Source organism: Carassius carassius, chromosome 14, assembly GCF_963082965.1.
Source record: "Carassius carassius chromosome 14, fCarCar2.1, whole genome shotgun sequence".
Lineage (NCBI taxonomy): Eukaryota > Metazoa > Chordata > Actinopteri > Cypriniformes > Cyprinidae > Carassius > Carassius carassius.
In genome coordinates this window covers 1,519,035-1,545,357 of record NC_081768.1, presented here as the reverse complement: position 1 = coordinate 1,545,357, position 26,323 = coordinate 1,519,035, and the positions used below count along the sequence as shown (strand labels likewise).

The following is a 26,323-nucleotide window of genomic DNA, read 5'->3' as shown; positions in this document are numbered from 1 at the left end:
AAGTCCTCTGCCTCTCCCACAGTGAAAGGAGAACCACATAACAAGAGTGCAAAGTCCATTATGTCCCTTAAGCTGCAATTAAACTCCCCTCTAGGCAACCATGATTTTACTGATTCATTGAGTCCAAAATGGAATAAATCCTTAAACAAGACTTCATAGTCTTGAGGAACTCGATAAACCAATTCACAGAACTGTTGAACATAGTCCTCAATAGATCGATCTCTTTGCTTAAGATCTAACAGCAGGTCAACTGGATCTGTGGTTAGGCTGGATTGGTGATATGCTGACATTGAAACAGGAACCGATACCTCAGTGACAAGGGGATACCGGGCTGCTGGATCCTGGTACGGCGAAGTCTTCTGTAACCAGGAGTCGGAGGCGTTCAGATCCATATGCAGCATTTATTCCACAGAATGGTAATACAGGCAGGGATCAGGAATGGCGTCAGGTGTGTCAGGGATAACCAGAATCGTAACCAGAAACAAGCAGAGATCGGGACAGGCAGCGGAGAATCAGAGTCGGAATACACAGTCCAAAGGTCAAAACACAGGAATAACAAACACAGGGAAAAACGCTCGGAAATGTCAGACTGGCTAAACAAGACTTTGCAGTGAGTGAGAGTGAGTGTACTGCTTTTATGTGTGTGTAAATGAGGTGCAGGTGTGGCAAGGAAATTGGCTGATGAATGAGGTGCAGGTGTGGCAGGGTGATTGTGATGCAGTGACTCATGGGTAATGTAGTTCGGGTGTGGTGCAACAGTATGAGAGGTGCTAGTGTCCAAGTGACATCTGGTGGTTGAAGGGTGGAATGGTCCTGAGTGGAGTGCCCTCTACTGAAGCTCATGGGCACTCCATCTAATGATCGTGACACTGGCGTTGGGTTAAAAGAAGTTCTGTTTATTCAGCATCTGCGAGCAGGAGAAAAGAGAAATGCAAGTTCAGAGTTCTGAGAGCCTCTTATCCGTTGAACTGTGCCTACGCTTGTGTTTTTCACTTCCAGCACCAAACCAGACAAACTCGCATTCACACGCTGTTCTGCTGCTCAAGTGTACACTTACAGTGTTAGGGGTGGAACGGTTCAACTCACTCAGGTTCAGTTTGTATCACGGTTTTAGAGTCAGTTTCACGGATTAAAGACTGTTTAAGTTTGGACGTGCCTCGTGCATGCTTCCATAACAGCGTATGTACTGTAGTGTAGTCGTTTAGGAATGTATTTCTGTCTTTGTTTAGAAATACAGTGTGTTTTATCTAGACATGCATTTATTTAGAAATGTACATGAAATGTATTTTGTTGATATATAAGCGTTTATATAAAAAGTAACAAATTAAAAACAACATGTATTTATGTATTCGTTTAGAAATTGATTCTTGTAGAATATTTTTTATTTCTGTATTTATTAAATAAAGTATTTAGAAATGTACTTAGAAATGTATTTTTTCACAATAAGAGTTTTATAGAGTCAGTTTTGTTTTAGCTATGTTACAGATGAAATGTGGGCTATGTTGTCATTAGATTTATGGGTTGTTATTTTCAATAATTCAAACATTGTGTGATACATTTATATTTTAATTAATTTCTGCTTATCATAAATTGTGGTTTGTATAATTTTTTACTGTTTAAATTTGACTAAACAGCCACTGGATGTATGTTAAACACAGAATTGTTGTGGAAGATGGATTTTTTCCTCCTTATGAGCTGTTATATATTTTTACATAAATATCTCTGACTATCTCCTTCCTCCCACCTGAATCTGGAGCATGCAAGGCCTTTGAGTTTTGGAGACTCATTTTCATAATCTCTCTACACAGCAGTGAAACTCATAAGCGGCTGACAGCTCCGGCAGAAGAGAGTTTAATGACGCAGGCCAAATGCCTTATTTGAGTAATAGAAAAAGGCAAAGGCATTAAACGAGCCGTTCGTCCCGCACTGTTACTCACACGCTTATATGTGTCTCATCATGCAATCCGCTGACACTGTCTGCGTCTGATTCTGTTTAATGCAGATGAGCATGCATTCAGTGTATAATGTGTGTGTGTGTGTGTGTTTAATGTGCAGGGGGAAGGAGTTTGGTCACGATGTGGACTTCATTATTAAAACACCTGAGGCCGGACAAGAGGATGTGATTCTGACCGCGGTGATCGAGCGATTCAAAAGCCAGGTACAAAAACACCTTCTGCTGGAAAAGCTTTTATTTGATGATTGATTGGCCAAATATTAAAACTAGATTAGATTAGTATTAACTTTACTGTCATCATGCAGAGTGCACGTACAGAGCTAATGAAATGCAGTTAGCATCAAACCAGAAGTGCAAGAATATTGTGTTTTATAAACAGATAAGTGAAGCTATAACTTACAGTATGTACAGTGGAGTTGCTATATACAAAATTAAGTATATATACATGATATTAAAAGGAGTGCAATCAAGGGCTATATGTACAGTATGACAAGCAGCAATGTAAAAACAGTGGTAATAAATACAGTTGGTTGTGTGTACAAAAGTATTGTTAAATAATGTATAGTCTATGCAAAATATTAGTAGTGCAATCATATTTTTATAGAAATAGTTTACTGTGCTTTGTGGTCTGATTTGGAGCAATTGCTAAACCACACTGAGATGCAGTTTGTGAGTTTGCTCTCAATGAAGGATGTCCACAGGGATTAAATTTCTTAAAGCTCTGTAAGAAGTAAGGGCGCTGCTGTGCATTTTTGACCAGGTTAGAGACCAGGTTAGGTCATCAGAGATGTGGATGCCAAGGAACTCTGCACATGCTCCTCTACAGCTCCATTAATGTAGATGAGGGTATGTGCATGACTCCTAGTAAGCCTGAAGTCCACAATGATCTCCTTTGTTATTTAGGTGTTTAGCTCTAGATTGTTGGTGGCACACCATACAGCCAGGTGCTGCACCTCATCCCTGCATTCTGACTCATCATCATCCTTGATCAGACCTACCACCGTGTTGTCATCTGCGAATTTGATTATGGTGTTGGAGCCATAAACAGGAATGTATCATGGTTGAATAAGGAGTACAGAAGATGTCTCAGCACGTAGCCCTGTGGCACGCCTGTGTTCAGAGTGATGATGGAGGAGGAGAGGTTATCTAACTTAACAGACTGGGGTCTGCTAGTCAGAAAATCCAGAGTCCAGTTGAAGAGGGATGTGCTGATTCAAAGCTGGCTGAGCTTGGAGGGGATTACGGTGTTAAATGCAGAACTGAAATTAATGAACAGCATTCTCACATGTGCATTTTGACTGTCCAGGTGGGTGAGGGCGGAGTGAAGTCCCGTAGAGATGGCATCCACTGTTGATCTATTGCGGTGATAGGCAAACTGGTATAGGTCTAGTGTAGCAGAGAGACAGGATTTTAGTTGGGATACAGCCAGCCTCTCAAAGCACTAGGCAATGATGGGGGTGAGTGCGACAGGACGGAAGTGATTAAGAACCGAGGCAGTAGAGGATTTGAAAATAGTGGGGACAGTTGCCTGGGCCAGAGACTGATTGAAAATATCTGGGAAGACCTCAGCCAGCTGCTCCACACATGCTTTAAATACACGACCAGGTATTCCGTCAGGGCCAGCTGCTTTCCATGCATTCATCTTACATAGAGTGGATTAAACATCCAGGACTTCTGATAGGGGGAAAATTTTTTTGTGTGTGTGTGTGTGGTTTCTCTGCTCACACACCTGTTGATGTGCTCTAGGACAGAGTTGGTATAAGTGTCAATGTCTATCTGAGAGTTTGTGGTGGCTTGGGCAGCAAACTCACTCGCTGAAGAGTGGAGTCATGTGCGTTTGATGACCGAGGCAGGAACAAAGAGAGGTGGTCAGACTGACCCAGGTGGGAGAGGGATGGCACTTTGCAGGTATCAGTCGCATAAGTATACGTGGTCCAATGTATTATGTCCCCTTGTTTCAGTTTCTCAGTGCATGAAATGAACGACCTTGCGTTTCGCTTCAGAATAAATGACCTACTTTGAAAAATACACTTGTCAGTTTGGAAAGTTATGCTCGAGAAACCTTGATGGTGAATCTTTTACAAAGACTCACAATGAAAGTATAAATAAATATATATATATATATATATATATATATATATATATATATATATATATATATATATATATATATATATATATATATATATATATATATATGTATATATATATTTTCATTGCAAGTTTTGTTTTAGTAACATTTTTAGTATTTACTAGTTTTAGTAGTTCTTTTCTTGGAATTCTCTTGTAATTTAATTTGCAATGAAAACCTTGATGGTGAATGTTTATGTTTTATAGACTTAAAAAACTAAAGTTTTTTTTATTTGTTTGTTTTATTATATATTTGCATATTTGTAATATTTATTGTTTATTTTATTGGTGTGTTAGTGTCTTATTTTTTTTATTAAAATTTAGTTATTTTATTTTAATAGTTTAAAAATGTAATAGCAGTTTTAATAAATAAATAAATAAATATGTGTTTGTTTTATTATATATTAAAGGTATTTATAATATTTATGTATTTTATATGTATGTTAGTAACTTTATTTTAATTACATTTTTAGTATTTAGTTATTTTAATAGTTTTTAATCGTTAATTGTGTGTGTGTGTGTTTGTGTGTGTGTATATATATATATATATATATATATATATATATATATATATATATATATATATATATATATATATATACAGTACAGACCAAAAGTTTGGAAACATTACTATTTTTAATGTTTTTGAAAGAAGTTTCTTCTGCTCATCAGGCCTGCATTTACTTGATCAAAAATACAGAAAAAAATTTAATATTGTGAAATATTATTAGAACTTAAAATAATAGTTTTTAAATTTATTATACTTTAAATTATCATTTATTTCTGTGATGCAAAGCTGAATTTTTAGGATCATTATCACATGATCCTTTAGAAATCATTCTAATATGATGATTCATTATCAAAGTTGGAAACAGTTCTGCTGCTTAATATTTTTTCAGAACATGTGATACTTTTTTAGGATACTTTGATGAATAAAAAGTAAAAAAAAAAAAAAAGCTATGTTTTTAAAATATAAATATTTTGTAATAACAATATACACTACTGGCCAGTAATTTGGGGTCAGTAATTTTTTTTCTTTCTTTTTTTTTTTTTTTTTTTTAATAAAATCAATACTTTTATTCAGCAAGGATGTGTTAAATTGATAAAAAGTGATCCATCCATCCATCTTCTTCCGCTTATCCGGGGCCGGGTCGCGGGGGCAGCAGTCTAAGCAGAGAACCCCAGACTTCCCTCTCCCTAGACACTTCCTCCAGCTCTTCTGGGGGGACACCGAGGCGTTCCCAGGCCAGCCGGGAGACATAGTCTCTCCAGCGTGTCCTAGGTCTTCCCCGGGGTCTCCTCCCAGTGGGACGCGCCCGGAACACCTTCCCGGGAAGGCGTCCAGGAGGCATCCGGAACAGATGCCCGAGCCACCTCAGCTGACCCCTCTCGATGTGGAGGAGCAGCGGCTCTACTCTGAGCTCCTCCCGGGTGACTGAGCTTCTCACCCTATCTCTAAGGGATCACCCAGCCACCCTGCGGAGAAAGCTCATTTCGGCCGCCTGTATCCGGGATCTTGTCCTTTCGGTCATGACCCAAAGCTCATGACCATAGGTGAGAGTAGGAACGTAGATTGACCGGTAAATCGAGAGCTTCGCCTTGCGGCTCAGCTCTTTCTTCACCACGACAGACCGGTACATCGACCGCATTACTGCAGAAGCTGCACCGATCCGTCTGTCAATCTCCCGTTCCATCCTTCCCTCACTCGTGAACAAGACCCCAAGATACTTAAACTCCTCCACTTGAGGCAGGAACTCTCCACCAACCTGAAGTGGGCAAGCCACCCTTTTCCGACTGAGGACCATGGCCTCGGATTTGGAGGTGCTGATTCTCATCCCAGCCGCTTCACACTCGGCTGCAAACCGTCCCAGTGCATGCTGAAGGTCCTGGCTTGATGGAGCCAACACGACAACATCATCCGCAAAGAGCAGAGACGAAATCGTGTTGTCACCAAACCTGACCCCCTCCGGCCCCTGGCTGCGCCTAGAAATTCTGTCCATAAAAATCATGAACAGAACCGGCGACAAAGGGCAGCCCTGCCGGAGTCCAACACGCACCGGGAACAAGTCTGACTTACTGCTGGCAATACGTACCAAGCTCCTGCTCCGGTCGTACAGGGACCGGATAGCCCTTAGCAAAGGGCCCCGGACCCCATACTCCAAATCCACAAAGCACATGTGGACTGGTTGGGCAAACTCCCATGAACCCTCCAGCACCCCGTAGAGGGTATAGAGCTGGTCCAGTGTTCCACGGCCTGGACGAAAACCACACTGTTCCTCCTGAATCCGAGGTTCTACTATCGGCCGGATTCTCCTCTCCAGTACCCTGGCATAGACTTTCCCAGGGAGGCTGAGAAGTGTGATCCCCCTGTAGTTGGAACACAGCCTCCGGTCCCCCTTCTTAAAAAGAGGGACCACCACCCCGGTCTGCCATCCCAGAGGCACCGTCCCCGACTGCCACGCGATGCTGCAGAGGCGTGTCAGCCAAGACAGCCCCACAACATCCAGAGACTTGAGGTACTCAGGGCGGATCTCATCCACCCCCGGTGCCTTGCCACCGAGGAGTTTCTTGACTACCTCGGTGACTTCAGCTTGGGTGATGGACGAGTCCACATCTGAGCCCTCAGCCTCTGCTTCCTCAATGGAAGACGTGACAGCGGGATTGAGGAGATCCTCGAAGTATTCCTTCCACCGTCCAACGACATCCCCTGTTGAGGTCAACAGCTCCCCACCTCTACTGTAAACAGCATTGGTAGGGCGCTGCTTCCCTCTCCTGAGGCGCCGGACGGTTTGCCAGAATCTCTTCGAGGTCGACCGATAGTCCTTCTCCATGGCCTCACCGAACTCCTCCCAGGCCCGAGTTTTTGCCTCCACAACCACCCGGGCTGCAGTCCGCTTGGCCTGCCGGTACCTATCAGCTGCCTCAGGAGTCCCACAAGCCAACCAGGCCCAATAGGACTCCTTCTTCAGCTTGACGGCATCCCTTACTTCCGGTGTCCACCACCGGGTTCGGGGATTGCCGCCTCGACAGGCACCGGAGACCTTACGGCCACAGCTCCGAGCGGCCGCTTCGACAATGGAGGTGGAGAACATGGTCCACTCAGACTCAATATCTCCAGCCTCCCTCGGGATCCGGTCGAAGCTCTGCCGGAGGTGGGAGTTGAAGATCTCTCTGACAGGAGGCTCTGCCAAACGTTCCCAGCAGACCCTCACAGTATGTTTGGGTCTGCCGAGTCTGTCCAGCTTCCTCCCCCGCCATCGGATCCAACTCACCACCAGGTGGTGATCAGTTGACAGCTCCGCCCCTCTCTTCACCCGAGTGTCCAAGACATACGGCCGGAGGTCGGATGAAACGACCACAAAGTCGATCATCGACCTACGGCCTAGGGTGTCATGGTGCCACGTGTACTGATGGACACCCTTATGCTTGAACATGGTGTTCGTTATGGACAAGCTGTAACTAGCACAGAAGTCCAATAACTGAACACCACTCGGGTTCAGATCAGGGGGGCCGTTCCTCCCAATCACGCCCCTCCAGGTGTCACTGTCGTTGCCCACGTGGGCGTTGAAATCCCCCAGTAAAACGACGGAGTCCCCAGTCGGAGCACTTTCCAGCACCCCTCCCAGAGACTCCAAGAAGGCCGGGTACTCTGCACTGCCATTCGGCCCGTAGGCACAAACGACAGTGAGAGACCTATCCCCGACCCGAAGGCGCAGGGAAGCGACCCTCTCGTTCACCGGGGTAAACTCCAACACATGGCAGCTGAGCTGGGGGGCTATAAGCAGACCCACACCAGCCCGCCGCCTCTCACCATGGGCAACTCCAGAGTGGTGAAGAGTCCATCCTCTCTCGAGGAGTGTGGTTCCAGAGCCCAAGCTGTGCGTAGAGGTGATCCCGACTATCGCTAGTCGGAACCTCTCAACCTCACGCACAATCTCGGGCTCCTTTCCCGCCAGTGAGGTGACATTCCACGTCCTACTTCTACTATCGGCCGGATTCTCCTCTCCAGTACCCTGGCATAGACTTTCCCAGGGAGGCTGAGAAGTGTGATCTCCCTGTAGTTGGAACACACCCTCCGGTCCCCCTTCTTAAAAAGAGGGACCACCACCCCGGTCTGCCATCCCAGAGGCACCGTCCCCGACTGCCACGCGATGCTGCAGAGGCGTGTCAGCCAAGACAGCCCCACAACATCCAGAGACTTGAGGTACTCAGGGCGGATCTCATCCACCCCCGGTGCCTTGCCACCGAGGAGTTTCTTGACTACCTCGGTGACTTCAGCTTGGGTGATGGACGAGTCCACATCTGAGCCCTCAGCCTCTGCTTCCTCAATGGAAGACGTGACAGCGGGATTGAGGAGATCCTCGAAGTATTCCTTCCACCGTCCAACGACATCCCCAGTTGAGGTCAACAGCTCCCCACCTCTACTGTAAACAGCATTGGTAGGGCGCTGCTTCCCTCTCCTGAGGCGCCGGACGGTTTGCCAGAATCTCTTCGAGGTCGACCGATAGTCCTTCTCCATGGCCTCACCGAACTCCTCCCAGGCCCGAGTTTTTGCCTCCACAACCACCCGGGCTGCAGTCCGCTTGGCCTGCCGGTACCTATCAGCTGCCTCAGGAGTCCCACAAGCCAACCAGGCCCAATAGGACTCCTTCTTCAGCTTGACGGCATCCCTTACTTCCGGTGTCCACCACCGGGTTCGGGGATTGCCGCCTCGACAGGCACCGGAGACCTTACGGCCACAGCTCCGAGCGGCCGCTTCGACAATGGAGGTGGAGAACATGGTCCACTCAGACTCAATATCTCCAGCCTCCCTCGGGATCCGGTCGAAGCTCTGCCGGAGGTGGGAGTTGAAGATCTCTCTGACAGGAGGCTCTGCCAAACGTTCCCAGCAGACCCTCACAGTACGTTTGGGTCTGCCGAGTCTGTCCAGCTTCCTCCCCCGCCATTGGATCCAACTCACCACCAGGTGGTGATCAGTTGACAGCTCCGCCCCTCTCTTCACCCGAGTGTCCAAGACATACGGCCGGAGGTCGGATGAAACGACCACAAAGTCGATCATCGACCTACGGCCTAGGGTGTCATGGTGCCACGTGTACTGATGGACACCCTTATGCTTGAACATGGTGTTCGTTATGGACAAGCTGTAACTAGCACAGAAGTCCAATAACTGAACACCACTCGGGTTCAGATCAGGGGGGCCGTTCCTCCCAATCACGCCCCTCCAGGTGTCACTGTCGTTGCCCACGTGGGCGTTGAAATCCCCCAGTAAAACGACGGAGTCCCCAGTCGGAGCACTTTCCAGCACCCCTCCCAGAGACTCCAAGAAGGCCGGGTACTCTGCACTGCCATTCGGCCCGTAGGCACAAACGACAGTGAGAGACCTATCCCCGACCCGAAGGCGCAGGGAAGCGACCCTCTCGTTCACCGGGGTAAACTCCAACACATGGCAGCTGAGCTGGGGGGCTATAAGCAGACCCACACCAGCCCGCCGCCTCTCACCATGGGCAACTCCAGAGTGGTGAAGAGTCCATCCTCTCTCGAGGAGTGTGGTTCCAGAGCCCAAGCTGTGCGTAGAGGTGATCCCGACTATCGCTAGTCGGAACCTCTCAACCTCACGCACAATCTCGGGCTCCTTTCCCGCCAGTGAGGTGACATTCCACGTCCCTAGAGCTAGTTTCCGTGTCCAGGGATCGGGCTGTCGAGGCCCCCGCCTTCGACTGCTGCCCGATTCTCTAAGCACCGGCCCCTTACAGTCCCTCCTGTAGGTGGTGAGCCCACGGGAAGGCGGCCCCACGTCGCTCCTTCGGGCTGAGCCCGGCCGGACCCCGTGGGGAGAGGCCCGGCCACCAGGCGCTCGCATACGAGCCCCAACCCCGGGCCTGGCTCCAGGGTGGGGCCCCGGCTGCGCCATACCGGGCGACGTCACGGTCCTTTTATGTGATCTTTTCATAAGGGGTTTGTGAACCGCTCTTAGTCTGACCCGTCGCCTAGGACCTGTTTGCCTTGGGAGACCCTACCAGGGGCATATAGCCCCGGACAACATAGCTCCTAGGGTCATTCGGGTACTCAAACCCCTCCACCACGTTAAGGTGGCAGTTCAAGGAGGAGGATAAAAAGTGATAGTAAAGAAAATATATTATTAGATTTTTTTTTTTATTTTGAATAAATGCAGTTCTTTTTAACCTTTTATTGATCAAATATATTAGACAGCAGAACTGTTTCCAACACTCATAATAAATCAGAATATTAGAATGATTTCTAAATGATCATGTGATAGACTGATGTTACATGTGACACTGAAGGCTGGAGTAATGATGCTGAAAATTCAGCTTTGCATCACAGGAATAAATTATTTTTTTAAAAGTATATTCAAATAGAAAACTATTATTTTAAGATGTAATAATATTTCCCAATATTACTGTTTTTTCTGTATTTTTGATCAAATAAATGCAGGCTTGAGGAGCAGAAGAAACTTCTTTCAAAAACGTTAAAAATAGTAATGTAATGTTTCCAAACTTTTGGTCTGTACTGTATATATATATATGTTAGAATGACACATGTCTGAGTAATTAATGACAGAATTTGTGAATTTTTTTGTGGAACAACCCTTTAATATATTTACTGACATATCGCTCAAGACTTACTAAAATACAAATTATAATTTAATTGGACTACTACTTGTGCAAAATGCACATTCCTTAATATTAAGCCTAAAATGTGTTCTAATGTCACTATTGCTGAGGATTGTACTTAAAATAATAAAGATATTGAAATGCAAGATATATAAAGTGTTCTTGTAGTAGTTTCATTTTAGCACAATCAAATACACTTCAGCACTACTTCCACACAATTAAAGTGCATTATGCACAAAATTAGATGTGTCAGTTTAGCAACCTTTAAGTATACCAGTTTGGTATAGAAGTACAATTGCTGGGTATTTTTATTAAGCACATAAATATGTACATTTATGTGTGTTATACTTGATTTAATTATATTTTAGATACATTTTAGCATATTTATTTTTCACATGATATTGCATGTGGGATCATTCAGCTCATTTCCGACACATGCCTAAGATCTGTGATGTTTGAGTATAGGAATGTGTTGTTTTTGTGGATGATGTCCTGTAAGTCCCTCCTGAAGTGTGAATGTAAGCACAGGTTCTTGCTGTGTTTTGATGAAATCACATGGATCGTCATCATATGTGCTGGAGTGTGTCTGATGCTCTGTGATTTCATCGATGTTTCGTGGTTTTGATTGTCCTGTACTAGCAGAGATGCTGTTGTGGGGCAGAAAGCCTTTAATGATCACTTAAAACATTTAGAGTTCATACGTTTGGTTGATAAACAACTTCCTCTTTTCTCTAATGTTTGGCAGCTGATTACAGAGCAGGAAGGAAAGACGAAATAGGAGACCAGTGTGAAATCACCAGATTTTTAGGGTGATGATTTGTAAATAAAAAAACAAGACCAGTCCTTGCATTATAATGATTTTGTCACAGTGTTTGGGGTTTTAGGAGCTCTGCTTCATATTGTTACAAACAACAGTTTTTACTATGGTGAAATTAAAGGTTTTAATTGTGGCAAATGGGGACATAACAGCAGACAACAGTTCAATATTTTTTGCATTTATGATGACAACAGTTTCATGTCATCTTAAGTCTTTATGTATAGCTATGGTAGCCAACATAGTCATAATTCATAAAAAAAATTCAGTTGCACTTTATTTTACAGTACGTGTACTAGCATGTACTCATAGTGTACTTACAGTGTATTTATCTAAGAATGTTCTGGTAATACAAGGTAACTATATGGGGTAGAGTTAGGTTTAGGGTAGGTTCAGGGTTAGTACCTAGTTATTACATAGTTATTGTAATTACTATAATAAGTACATAGTATGTACATGAGGAACAGGACTGTAAAATAAAGTGCTACCAAAATTTCTTTAGCATATTCATTAGACAATTGCACAGCATTACAACTGCATCAGAGCACTGAGTATTTTAATCACGTACAGTACATCATTTAATTGTAATATTAAAAATGAATTGGACAGATGATGATTCTGACGGAAATCTCTACTGTTTGCTATAGTAATGAACACAACCTTCACGCACATCTGATAAATCAGACGCTCTTATTTCAGTGTTGTTTTTTAGTTTGTGGATATTTCAGCAACAGTTTGCTTTGTACATTCAGTTTAACAACATAAAGTGGTTTAACTAAGGAGGACATACTTTATAATTCAACTCAACTGTGCAAATATGTTTTAAATACTTTTTAAAGTCTCTTTTCTTTTTGTTTTACATGTGTTTATTTTGAATTGTTTGACTAAGAGTATATAGGAAAATCTAACTTAATTGTGTTAATGTTTTATATTGAATATGAGGTTGAACTGAAGATTAAATGCTGTATCAGATGCAGGTAATCACACTTTGCTGAGTCCATCTCTCTAATAATACTCTGCTCTGCATAATATACAGCTTTTAACACAGTAATACAACAAGCTTTCATTGAAGCAACTCGTTACTCTAAAGAGACATTTTCAAAATTGTAACGAAGGACTGGTCTTAGCTGTTAACTTTAGATCTGAATCCTTGGTGGAAGGAAGTAGTGATGCAAAAAAGAGGGCTTTTAAAGCATTGTTGTTTCTTTTTTACTTACACACTTGTGGCATCATTGCTGTATATCAGCATACCTACACCCGATTCACAGCCCTGCTGATACACAGCCATGTTACACTGCTATCTCCAGTATAGATGTCTCATTTGATTGTAATTATAATCCAGCTTTGACACATCATGAATTGCTGCGTGCATGTAATGTAGACATGGTGTTAGGTGTTGATGTGAGACTCACTGATAAAGAGCTGGTTGAGTGCAGAGGTCAGTAGATAACACATCTGGACATGAGAAGACGTTTCTGCTGCAGATGGATCAAAAAGGAGAACATGAGAAAGTGAATGCTAAGCAAAGATAGATGGAGCCGCTACGAGTGAACAAGAGCGATGAAACACGCGTGTTGTTGCCACCTGGAAGCCTGGAGGAGTTCATGCGGCGGGTGAGTGGGAGGCGACGGACCGATGATGGGTTGCCTGTCGCCCTCTCTGTCATTTCAGAGATTAAAAATAACCCATCTGCTGCACTCCTTCCTCTTTCACTTTGTATTGCTTGCTCTCCGTCCTTATACATTGTAATTGTGTTAAAAACATTCACACTGATCACACCTGCATTCAGATCTGAACTTGAGGGAAACAAACATCACAAATGAGACTCTTTAACAGCTCAATCGCTTCTCCTAGACAGTAATACAGTTGAATTAAGAGCAGAAAGTGTCCATGGGATTTCCATTTTATATCATTACTGTCATGTAGAAATGTTACTTTACAAAAGAAGAACACACACACACACACACACACACACACACACACACACACACACACACACACACACACACACAGAGATCTTTTAATTCACATAAGATTTATATTTCAGCCAAGATTCAACCAAAACCACTGTTTAAATAATTGATAAATGTAAAATGTATACATTTACATAAAAACATTTAATTTAAATTAAATTCAAGTTTATCTATATAGCGCTTTTCATGTAACAATTAGTTGCAAAGCAGCTTTACAGAAAATTAAGTTTCTACAATACATTTAGTAGTAGCTTATAAGTGGTGACTGTCAGTTAATGTACATATGGCAGAAATGTATGGAAAAATCAATTAAAGACTAAAACAGATGATGAACACTTTTAACAGCAATAATTATATGTTGCAATCAACCAAGCAAAAATTATTTGTTCAACCCAAGCTAAGGAATAATAATGTGCATTTGATCAGACATAACTGCATTCCAAGATTATGAGATGCATTATTCGAATGCTTGGCGAAAGAGATGTGTCTTTATTCTAGATTTAAACAGAGAGAGTGTGTCTGAACCCCGAACATTATCAGGAAGGCTATTCCAGAGTTTGGGAGCCAAATGCGAAAAAGCTCTACCTCCTTTAGTGGACTTTGCTATCCTAGGAACTACCAAAAGTCCAGCGTTTTGTGACCTTAGGGAGCGTGATGGATTGTAGCGTGGTAGAAGGCTACCTTGTAGGTACGTAATAATATATTGTAACTGATACAGAACTTAATAGGTAGCCAGTGCAGAGACTGTAAAATTGGGGTAATATGATCATATTTTCTTGACCTTGTAAGGACCTTGTAAGGACTAGCCGCTGCATTTTGGACTACCTGTAGCTTGTTTATTGACGAAGCAGGACAACCACCTAGAAGTGCATTACAATAGTCCAGTCTAGAGGTCATGAATGCATGAACTAGCTGTTCTGCATCAGAAACAGGTAACATGTTTCGTAGCTTGGCAATGTTTCTAAGATGGAAGAATGCAGTTTTTGTAATTTTGGAAATATAATTTTCAAAAGACAAGTTGCTGTCTAATATAACACCCAGATTTTTGACTGTAGAGGAAGTAACAGTACATCCGTCTAGTTGCAAATTGTAATCCAAGAGATTCTGTGTACTGTTTTTTGGTCCAATAAGTAATATCTCTGTCTTATCCGAATTCAGTAGGAGAAAATGATTGGTAATCAAATCTTTAACATTTTTACACACTCTGTTAGCTTAGATAATTTAGAAGTTGAATCTGCTCATTTTCAGATACAGTATATAGATGAGTTTCATCAGCATAACTAACATAAGCTAATCTGTATTCCCTAATAATATTACCAAGGGGCAACATGTATGTCAAAAATAGCAGCGTACCTAGGACAGATCCTTGTGGCACTCCATACTTTGCTGTTGATAAAAATTACTCCCTGTTTAAATAAACAAAGTGGTAGTGATCGGACAGGATCTAAACCATCTTGGAGCCTGCCCTTGAATACCTGTATAGTTTTGTAATCGATCTATGAGTATGTCATGATCTATGGTGTCGAACGCAGCACTAAGATCAAGTAAAACTAGCAATGAGATGCAGCCTTGATCTGACGCAAGAAGCAAGTCATTTGTAATTTTAACAAGTGCAATTTCTGTGCTATGGTGGGGCCTGAAACCTGACTGAGAATTTTTTTTGCAAGACGGAGCACAATTGAGCAGACAACTTTTTTCAAAATTTGTAGACATAAATGGATGATTTGAAATGGGTCTGTAGTTTGCAAGTTCACTAGGATCTTAATAAGAGGCTTGATAACCGCCAGCTTGAATGGTTTCGGGATGTGACCTAAAGATAACAACGAGTTAATAATATTGAGAAGCGGTTCTTCGGTTACAGGTAAAAACTCTTTCGGTAATTTAGTGGGTACAGGATCTGATAAACATGTTGTTGGTTTAGATGCAGGGATAACTTTATTTAGCTCTTCCTGTCCTATATTTGTAAAGCACTGCAGTTTTTCTTTGGGTGCGATGAATGAAGCTGAAGTATTACATGCTGTAGAATCTATTTTTGTTATTGTATTTCTGATCTGTTTTATCAGTGAAGAAAATCATAAAGTCATTATTATTAAACTGTGAGGGAATATTTATTCTGGTTATTTGTTAATCTAGCCACTGTGCTAAATAAAAAAAACCTTGGATTATTTTGGTTATTTTTAATGAGTTTGTGGGTTTGTTTTTAGAGCGTGTCTATAGCTGGACATACTGTTTTTCCATGTCATGTCTAGTTAGTTTTTCTCCATTTGCGTTCAAGATTACGATTTCTTTTTTGAGAGAATAGGTTTTACTGTTATACCATGGCCCAGTACGTTTCTATGAAAAAAAATACCACACTTACAATACCATTCCAACGTTTGGGGTCAGTAAGATTTATTTATTTATTATTATTATTATTATTTTTAGCTATAAATTGATTAAAAGTGCCAGCAAAGATATTTAGAATGTTACAAAAGATTTCTATTTCAAATAAATGCTGTTCTTTTGAACTTTCTAATCATCTGTGAATTCTGAAAATTAAATAGTTTTGATAAAAATATTGGTCAGCACAACTGTTTGCAACATTGTTAATACTTAGAAATGTTTCTTGAGCAGTAAATCATATTATAATGATTTCTGAAGATCATGTGACACTGAGGACTGGAGTAATGATGCTGAATAATCAGATTTGTTCACAGAAATAAATTACATTTTCACATATATTCACATAGAAAACAGCTGTTTTAAATTGTAATAATATTTTTTAAATCTTTTTGATGAAATAAATTTAGATCCTGAAACCAAGATGACACTAAAAAGAAACTTAACTCAGATCTCAAGTTTTCGGAGTTGTGCAAGAGAAACCACTGAGAATAAATATCCTGTCTCCATCCTCCGTGCCTCCAGGGGGCGAGAGACAGCTGGTGATTAAGTGGTGGTAAAGAAGGTCGATATTAAGTCGAGTAACCTTGTCATGCTAGATGTCGCCCCTAGAGGCTCATGGCATCACATCATGGTGTTTTATTCATCCAGCCTGCGTAGAGAGCGAGCAGTAAAATACATCTGAAAGGATAAGAAATGTCCTTGTGGAAAGATGCCTGCATCATTTTTTATTTATCAGTTGTTTGGCTGCTCAAGAAGGTCAGTCTCAGAAGATTCAGCGGGTCATGGCGGTAGAGCTGTGAATTTATATATTTCCTCTGACCCCTGTGGTAAACATTAACACAGCCACTGGTTGTCAGGGTCGATTATAAAGTGAATATAATCAATGGTTTTGTGTGAATTGCACTGAAGCCTCTGCAGACCTGTTATTGGACGGCTGCCGGTGCCGTCACCTCAATCAATTGGCAGAACTGTTGGGTCAGTGATTTTTCATCCCCTGCTGATCGAACCTTTAGCCCTCGGTCTTCAAGTGTCAGACAAGCCAACACAGACCCACCAGTTTTATTTTATACTGTGTAAATCACTGAACTCAGTTCATTACAGGGAATTGAGAACCACTCGTCCCCAAAAATACTCATACAAACACATTAATAATCACTGTTGTGTTTATCACACCAACAAATACTTAGAGATACTACATATTACATACAAATACTATTTATTTTCATATTTTTTAATCTGGACTCAAATACTCCGTAGGCATTGCTTGAAAATCTTCTGATTCTTTATTATCATTTTGTACTTGTTTTTTCTTCTATTTGAAACATTTGTTTACACGTAAACAATTTTACATTTAAATCTGGACTTAAGTTGGCCACACACTAGAAACCAATTTTTAAAAAAAATAATATTTAAATTTAGATTTCTTTTTATTATAAGAAAAAGTTATTAAATGTGTTATCAAGAGGAAAGAACTTTTTAAACTTAATACAATAACATGATAAATGCATCAGCAATTATTGTCATAAAAAAGTAAAAAGTTGTTAATAAATTATGAATATAATTTTTGTCTCATGGCTTGCCACAACATTGCTTCTGCAGTGAGTTTTTTTGTTTTTGTTTTGTTTTCTTGATTACTAATGCAAAATTTAAAACGCACAAAATAATGCAAGTGCATAAAATATATACACTTGCATTATTTTGTGTTTTAAATTTTGCATCATGTACAATGCTAACCAAGCATTTGCATACTTGATTATTTCTGGTCTTAAATAGTTGCGTTCCACTGCATTACTTTTCTCGAATGCATATTTCAAATAGCGTGTAGATGTGAAGTCAGTCATGTATAATTTCCTCGAAGAATTATGCACACTATGCATGCTGTGATCTACCTCTGCACAGCAATTTCAACAGTCACGTTCAACAGTTGCAGCAGAAGCTGGTGAATCAAAGGCAGCACGTTTCAAACATGCTGTGCAAACACAAGCTAATCTTTGCTCTCGGGGCAGCGGCTTTAAAGTTTCTGCTCCTTGCCAATGTGACATTACATCCACCGTTGTCATGGTGACACACTTGGTGTTGTCCTCTGCGTCAGCTGTTTGTCCTGGCCTTCAAAAGAGAAAGGAAAAACATCAAATGCATAAAACTGCTGAAGCATCAGATAGCGTTTGCATAAACATGCACGCCAGGATGCACTGTTTATGTGTGCGTGTGGCTGTTTTGATTTGAAAAATACCGCTGATCTTGTAGATGTCATCTTAGCATGGATTATTTGTAATAAAAAATTTTGATTTTCATCTCTGTCAACTTGAAACCATATATGCAACCCTCTTATGTCACATAGTTCAGAATGAGAGTCCAAACAGCTGGTCAATACATCACAATAATCCAAACCACTCCAGTCCTTTAGAGAAGACAAAAGCTGAAATATATCCGTCAAGACGTTTTTAGCTAAAACACAAATTCATAATCCATAATTCTGACGACACCCATTCACTGCAGAGGATCCACTGGTGAGCATGTGATGGAAAGCTACATTTCTCCAAATCTGGTGAAGAAACAAACTCATCTGGATGGCCTGAGAGTGGCTAAATTTTCAGCATATTTTGGGTGAGCTATTCCTATAAATTCAGCCCAACTGAATGTATTCAGATGTATGTACTAAAGGCTGAATTATATTAGCAAGTTATAGCTTCTAATTCATTTTAATCAGATGAATGCAATGCACTGAGGACTGCTGAGATGTTTTCTGATGAAATAACAGCTTGTAGTGTGAAAAAGATGGCCGTTGATTTGCTCTTTTAGAAGGAAATTGCTCTTTTAGTCGAAGCCCAGGGGAACCACTGCTGCAGGGACACCTCTGTATCACGCCGTAAAACCGACTAGGGACAGCCCTCGAATAACACAAAGATTAATTGGCTTTGTAATGAAGTTCATCAACTAGTCGGCTCCGAACCAAAAATCTAATGAGTGGATGCACCTGTTGCCTATTTATACCCGTATGCATGGGAAGTGGCTCAGGTATGCATAATCCATTAGCAAATTTTCATTGGCGTTTTCTCTTTAATTCAGACATGATTGTCTCCCAAGTGAGACCCCATATGTCGTTTGACATAACTCGTAGTGACCGGCAGATAGGGAACTAAAAAAGCATGGATGCACAGGAAATGTGCACCATCTGGACACCTTTGGTTCCTGTGATGAGAGATGCTTTAATCCCAATCTCACACACTGTAAGGGACAGATACAGCAGCCATAAGCGGTCAGATGCAGCTAAATCCACTGAAGTCTGCTGTTCTCAGAGAAACGGACCGCAAATCAGATCTCGTTTATATAGTATTAGTTGTTTCCTTAGACCTCAATAATGCCGCGTTTCCACCGAAATTACCCGGAACATTTGTACCAGGAACTTTTTTTCCCAGGAACAATTAGATTAGTTAGATTTACCCAAAACGAATTATATTTTGTTTAACCACTAAAGAGACATCAGAGCCTGCGGCACACATCAGAAGGTCTAGCCGAGGTGAAGCTGCTTCTCGGCGGATAGATGATCACTGATTTCCCGCTGATCGCGTCGAGCTGACCGTTTTTGAGATCGGCGAAACACATTTTTAAATAGGCGCTGTCTTTATAAATAAACCACAGATTTGAGTTTTAAACAACTACATTCTCGCCTGAAATACTTTCAAAATTAAATTTCATGACACAATAACAGTAATATTTAGAAAATGTTGATCCGAATAAATGGTGGTTGAACTCAACCAATGCTGCGTGAACTCAACCAATCAGGATGTTTAGCGGCCAAGTCCCGCCCCTGAAAGTTCAGGAACTTTGAAAAAGTACCACCTCACCAGCAGGGACTTTCTGAGGGGCATTTTTTTTACCCGGAACTTTATTTAGTCCCTAGTTCCTGCGGTGGAAACACACCGAGTACCAGGCCAAAGTCCCTAGTTCCTGGGTAAAGTTCCTGCGGTGGAAACGGGGCATAAGATCGCAGCAGCACCTCAAACTGTGCTCATATTTGATACCTAAAATGTCTACAATAGTAATAGATTTCAATATGAACTCATGATCAAATGATCTGAGCTGATCTTCACATTCATTTCATAGCTCTGTACAGGATTCAGTATATTATTATTATTATTATTATTATTATTATATAAAAATTAAAATTAAAAAATAAATATCTTCTAATAAAGTTAGTTATTTAAGGCCAAAAAAAGAAAAAAGGAATTCTGGTGGGATTAACTATTCTCTTATTCTATGACAGAGATTTGCTAATTTTTACTGTCAGCTTAACCTGTTTGACATATAATGTTTTTCGCAAAGCATATTACATTTTTGAGAAAAGCAGCAGCAAATTCAGTCATTTTTAGGCATTTTATAATATGCAGATAAACAAATGAAACATCTATCCTTGTTTTAATACACTAGTGATCAAAAGTTTGCAATATTTAATTTTTTTTATGTTTCTGAAAGGCTGCATGTGTTTGATCAAAAATACAGTAAAAAATATAAAATATTTTTACAATTTAAAATCGCCGTTCCCTATGTGAATATGTTGTAAAATGTAAATAATTTCTGTGATTGCACAGCTGTATTTTCAGCATCATTCCTCCAGTCTTCAGTATCACATGATCTTTTTCATTATCAGTGTTTTGCTTAATATTTTTGTGCAATTTCAAATAGAAAACATTTTTAAATTTAAAATCAGTATAATTTCTGAAGGATCATTTGACTCTTAAGACAAGAGTAATGATGCTTAAAAGTCAGTTTTGATCGCAGCAATCAAAAACATTTTACTATATATTCAGAAAAAAGAAAAGAGTTATTTTAAATTGCAATAAAAAAATATATATATGTATTTCATTTTTGATCAAATAAATGCAGCCTTGGTGAGCAGAAGACTTAAAAAAAAATTGTTGTCCAGTGTTTTATTTTTTTATATAAAAATATATATATTTTAATTTTAGATCCAAATATTTAATTATTACCCTTTCATCAACTGTGGTTCCTTCACAAAACTCTGGCAGTAATTGCTCTTTTATTGTTTCTAATTTATTTTTGTTTATTCGTTTTCTTTTTTTTATGGAGCTTTAATATATGTCAGTTTTAGTAGTTTTATCATTTTAACCTAAACTTATTTCAGTTAGTTACCAAAGCAGCATATCTAAGTTTTATTCAGTAGTTGATGTACTAGAATAAAATAAAACTGAAATAAAGATAAATAAAAACTATATAGACATTAAATTAAAAAATGAAAAAATAAATGGACGAATGATAAACAACAACTTTGCTAAAACTTGAACTAAAATTTAAATATATAAAAATGAAATATATAGCCCTATACAGGATTCAGTATATTATTATTATTATTATTATTATAATATAAAAAATAAAATTAAATTTTTTTTTTTTTCTAAAGTTAGTTATTTAAGATCAAAGCTGTATTTTCAGCAGCATTCCTCCAGTGTTCAGTGTCATATCCTTCGGAAATCATATTAATATGATGATTAGTGCACAATTATTAATAATGGTTCTTTTTCATTATCAGTGTTTTGCTAAATATTTTTGTGGAATTTCAAATAGAAAACATTTGACATCTGAAGGATCATTTGACTTTTAAGACAAGAGTAATGATGCTTAAAATAAATAAATAAATAAATTATAAAATAGTAAATTATATAAAAACTCATATTAAACATGTATTCTTTAACAGAATTGGAGGCGATTGAGGTTTGGTGACAATTAGCACACTTCAGTCCAATCACATGGCTTTGCTGAGTTTATTTAGCGTGGCGTTTTGATATAAACGACTTAACGACTTCTGTCTGTCAGACACCGAATCATTTGTTGAATTAAGCGAACTCTTGTTAAAGGTGCAAATGACGTCGGGCTTCATCACTGTGGGCCGATGGCTTCAGGACGCTCCAGTGGAACTGCAAACGATACAAAATGCATTGCTTTTTTATTTCCATTTGGTCAACATATGAGAGGAAAACAAAGACAAATTGCAAAATTATGCAGAAAAATATTTATTTTTTGTCTGGGAAATAAATGCAGGAAGACTGTAACAACTGTTTCATTTGTGGATTTTTGTCTTATTTATTCATTTGAAATCTAATGGTCATTTTGGCAGGTTTCGATTTTATTTAAATTCGGCTTTGCATCCCAGGAATACATTTGCAAACTAAATAGCTCTCTGCTTAAATATTAAGAGATCAATCGGAGCGGTTCTAGTGTAAACGACTCACTCAATTTAATCGGTTCGTCTTTTCTCATCTTCAGTCATGTTTACACGACATTGTCAGAACTACTACTGGTTTAGCTCGCTAGTTTTATGACATCAACTGAAATAAGAGAAAATACTATGATGGTTGCATATAAAATCCATATTTCCATTCCAAAGATAACATCCAACACAAATCTATGTTGAGGTGAAGTTCCTGGGGAATCGAACCTCCAACCTTGCCATGCTCTACCGCTTGAGCTACAGGAACACATGTGCTTTTATTGTGAAAACAAAAGAAATGAGTATAAAATGTAGATGTTTTTTCATATTCTCTGTCTTTTACTCAGAACATCCTGCTGTACTCAGACTTCCAGGAGTCGACCTTTGACCTGCGGCAGCTGCCGACTCACTGCTTTGAGGCCATGGATCATTACAGCAAGTGTTTCCTGATCATAAAGCTGAAGCGTGAGCAGGAGACGGATGCAAGAGCAGGAAGGGACTGGAAAGCCGTGCGTGTGGATCTGGTGGCTCCACCGCTGGAGCGCTTCGCTTATGCTCTGCTCGGATGGACAGGATCCACGGTACGAGCACAGATATCTGCACAACCAGTCCGTTCCTGGACTAGATCCCCCCAAAATCAAGCACAATCCTGAAAACGTCTTTAACATGCTCAGAAAACATATTTAGGCATAAGTTTAAAATTTAGATATTTGAATTGCATATCAAATGTCCAAGCATTTGGAGTACACAGTTTTAATAAAATAAAATAAAATTAAATAAAATTAATTGCATAGTGTATTATTAGTTATTTCATTTTATATCAATTATCCATAATTTTTAAATGTATTAAATAATATATATGTATACAGTAAGTTGATTAATTAGTTTGTTCATTATTTGTTTGAAAATATTACTACATATTGCACAGTGCTCACTTTATAGTAACTACAAAAAAAGAAAAATAATGTTCATTCAAATTCATTATTATTTTTTGATAAAAAATTATGTATTAACTTAATATTTGTAACTAAGAAATAATAATAATTATTATTATAATTAATTTTAATTAAATGTTAGATATTTATTTATACAGTTATATTAATAATGTGTGTATATATACACACACACACACACACACACACACACACACACACACACACATGCACACACCTGGTTAGTTTGTATTTAAAACTCATTTTAATTTATGCACACTGTCAAAAATTTCAGCCTTAAATTGTTATGTATAATAAAATTGGCTGTAAAAGTAATTTTAAATTAACTTATATAAAACTGACTTTAAAATCATTTTCATTTACATTTACATTTACACATTTAGCAGACGCTTTTATCCAAGCGACTTACAGATGAGGACAGAGGAAGCGATCAAAAACAACAAAAAGAGCAATGATATATAAGTGCTATAACAAGTTTCAGTTAGCTTAACACAGTACACGTAGCATGGGCTTTTAAATAATATAATAAATAAAAAGAAAAACAGATAAAAAAAAGAATAGAGCAAGCTAGTGTTAGATATCTTACACACACACACACACACACACACACACACACACACACACACACACATACAATTGCATAATAAATGAAAAGAAAAATACAATACAAAAAGATTAGAAATGAAGTTAGATTTTTTTAAGAATAGAATTAGAATAGTGAGTGTTAAAGTTAGAGGGTCAAATAAAGATGGAAGAAGCCGATTCTTGACGATGGTTAAGGACTCAGCTGCTGGGATTGAGTTGGGGAGGTCATTCCACCAGGAAGAACATTTAACTTAAAAGTCCGTAAAAGTGACTTTGTGCTTCTTTGGGATGAACAATCAAGCGATGTTCACTTGCAGAATGCAAGCTTCTAGAGGGCAGAAGTCTGAAGTAACAAATTTAGGTAAATGGGTGCAGAGCCAGTGGTAGTTTTGTGGGCAAACATCAATGCCTTGAATTTTATGCGAGCAGCTATTGGAAGCCAGTGCAAATTGATAAACAGAGGTGTGACGTGTATTCATTTTGGCTCATTAAAAATTAATCTTGCTGTCGCGTTCTGAATTAATTGTAAAGGTTTGATAGAACTGGCTGGAAGACCTGCCAAGAGGGCATTGCAATAGTCCAGCCTGGACAGAACAAGAGCTTGAACAAGGAGTTGTGCAGCATGTTCCGAAAGAAAGGGCTTGATCTTCTTAATGTTGAATAAAGCAAATCTGCAGGATCGGACAGTTTTAGCAATGTGGTCTCAGAAAGTCAGCTGATCATCAATCATAACTCCAAGGCTTCTAGCTGTTTTTGAAGGAGTTATGGTTGATGTGCCTAACTTGATGGTGAAATTGTGATGAAACGATGGGTTTGCTGGAATCACAAGCAGTTCTGTCTTGGCAAGGTTGAGTTGAAGGTGATGGGAAGAAATGTCTGTTAGACAAGCTGAGATGCGAATAGCTACCGTTGGATCATCAGGATGGAATGAGAGGTAGAGTTGAGTGTCATCAGCATAGCAGTGCTATGAAAAGCCATGTTTCTGAATGACAGAACCTAATGATGCCATGTAGACAGAGAAGAAAAGTGGTCCAAGAACTGAGCCCTGAGGCACCCCAGTAGTTAGATGCTGTGACTTGGACACCTCACCTCTCCAAGATACTTTGAAGGACCTATCTGATAGGTAAGACTCAAACCATTGAAGTGTGGTTCCTGAGATGCCTTTTGCCAGTAGGGTTGATAGGAGGATCTGGTGGTTAACCGTGTCAAAAGCAGCGGACAGATCAAGCAGGATAAGTACTGAAGATTTGGATTCCGCTCTTGCCAGTCTTTGAGCTTCAACAACTGAGAGCAAGGCCGTCTCAGCTGAATGCCCACTTCTGAAGCCAGATTGGTTGCTGTCAAGGAGGTTGTTGTGTGTGAGAAATGTAGAGACTTGGTTGAACACAGCTCGTTCAAGTGTTTTTGCAATCAAAGGAAGAAGGGAAACTGGTCTGTAGTTCTCTAAAAGAGATGGGTTGAGGTTGGGTTTCTTAAGTAGTGGAGTTATACGTGCCTGTCTAAATGATGAGGGAAAAACACCAGTGTGGAGGGATGTGTTGATGATGTGAGTGAGTGCAGGTACAACTGCTGGAGAAATGGCTTGAAGGAGATCAGATGGAATAGGATCAAGCGGGCAAGTAGTAGGGTGATTAGAAAAGATGAGTTTTGAGACTTCTGCCTCAGAGAGTGAAGAGAAGGATGTAAATGAGTGTAAGTTTGCTGGTGATATGAGCTTGACTGATTGTGGTGTGGAAAATTGTGCACTAATGTGTTTACTTTTATTAATGAAAAACGTTGTCGCCAGCTATTAGAGATGAAGCAGGAGGGGGAGGAGGAGGACAAAGAAGTGAGGAACATGTTTTAAAAAGCATGCAAGAGTTAGACGAATTGTTAATTTTGTTATGGTAGTATGTCATTTTAGCAGTGGAGTCATTAGCAGAGAAAGAAGATAGGAGTGACTGATACACATTAAGGTCAGTAGTATTTTTGGACTTGCGCCACACCCTTTCAGCAGCTCTAAGCTTAGAACGGTGTTCGCGTAGAACATCAGATAACCAAGGGGCAGAAGGGGTATTACGGGCTGGCCTGGAAGATAAGGGACAAACAGTGCCTAAACAAGATGTAAGAGTGGAGCAGAAAGTATCAGTAGCACTGTTCGCGTCCAAAGATGCAAACAGTTTAGGGGAAGGAAGTGAAGATGAAACCATTGCAGATAGCCGGGAGGGTGAAAGTGTGCGTAGGTTACGTCGAAAGATGACATGTGGAGGGGTAAGTGATATAGTGACATATATATTTATATAGAAAAGATGTTTATATAGAAAAGATGAACCGATTAAATTGAGTGAGTCGTTTACACTAGAACCGCTCCGATTGATCTCTTAATATTTAAGCAGAGAGCTATTTAGTTTGCAAATGTATTCCTGGGATGCAAAGCCGAATTTAAATAAAATCGAAACCTGCCAAAATGACCATTAGATTTCAAATGAATAAATAAGACAAAAATCCACAAATGAAACAGTTGTTACAGTCTTCCTGCATTTATTTCCCAGACAAAAAATAAATATTTTTCTGCATAATTTTGCAATTTGTCTTTGTTTTCCTCTCATATGGGACCATGTTGAGGTTAAGAGTGAGGAGGAAGTGATCCGACGTGTGCAGTGGAGTAACCAGAACAAGATCAGTAGAGCAG

The 26,323-nt window shown here is 39.9% G+C and overlaps 1 protein-coding gene across 1 annotated transcript in view; it reads left to right on the top strand.

Annotated features, from left to right (window-relative positions):
* LOC132157555 (DNA nucleotidylexotransferase-like) overlaps positions 1-26,323 on the top strand; it is a 121,471-nt gene that overhangs the window by 45,972 nt on the left and 49,176 nt on the right. Inside the window, exons 8-9 of the mRNA XM_059566927.1 lie at positions 2,056-2,158; positions 22,462-22,695. Of these exons, the coding sequence (XP_059422910.1) occupies positions 2,056-2,158; positions 22,462-22,695 (337 nt within the window). The remainder of the gene's footprint in view (positions 1-2,055; positions 2,159-22,461; positions 22,696-26,323) is intronic.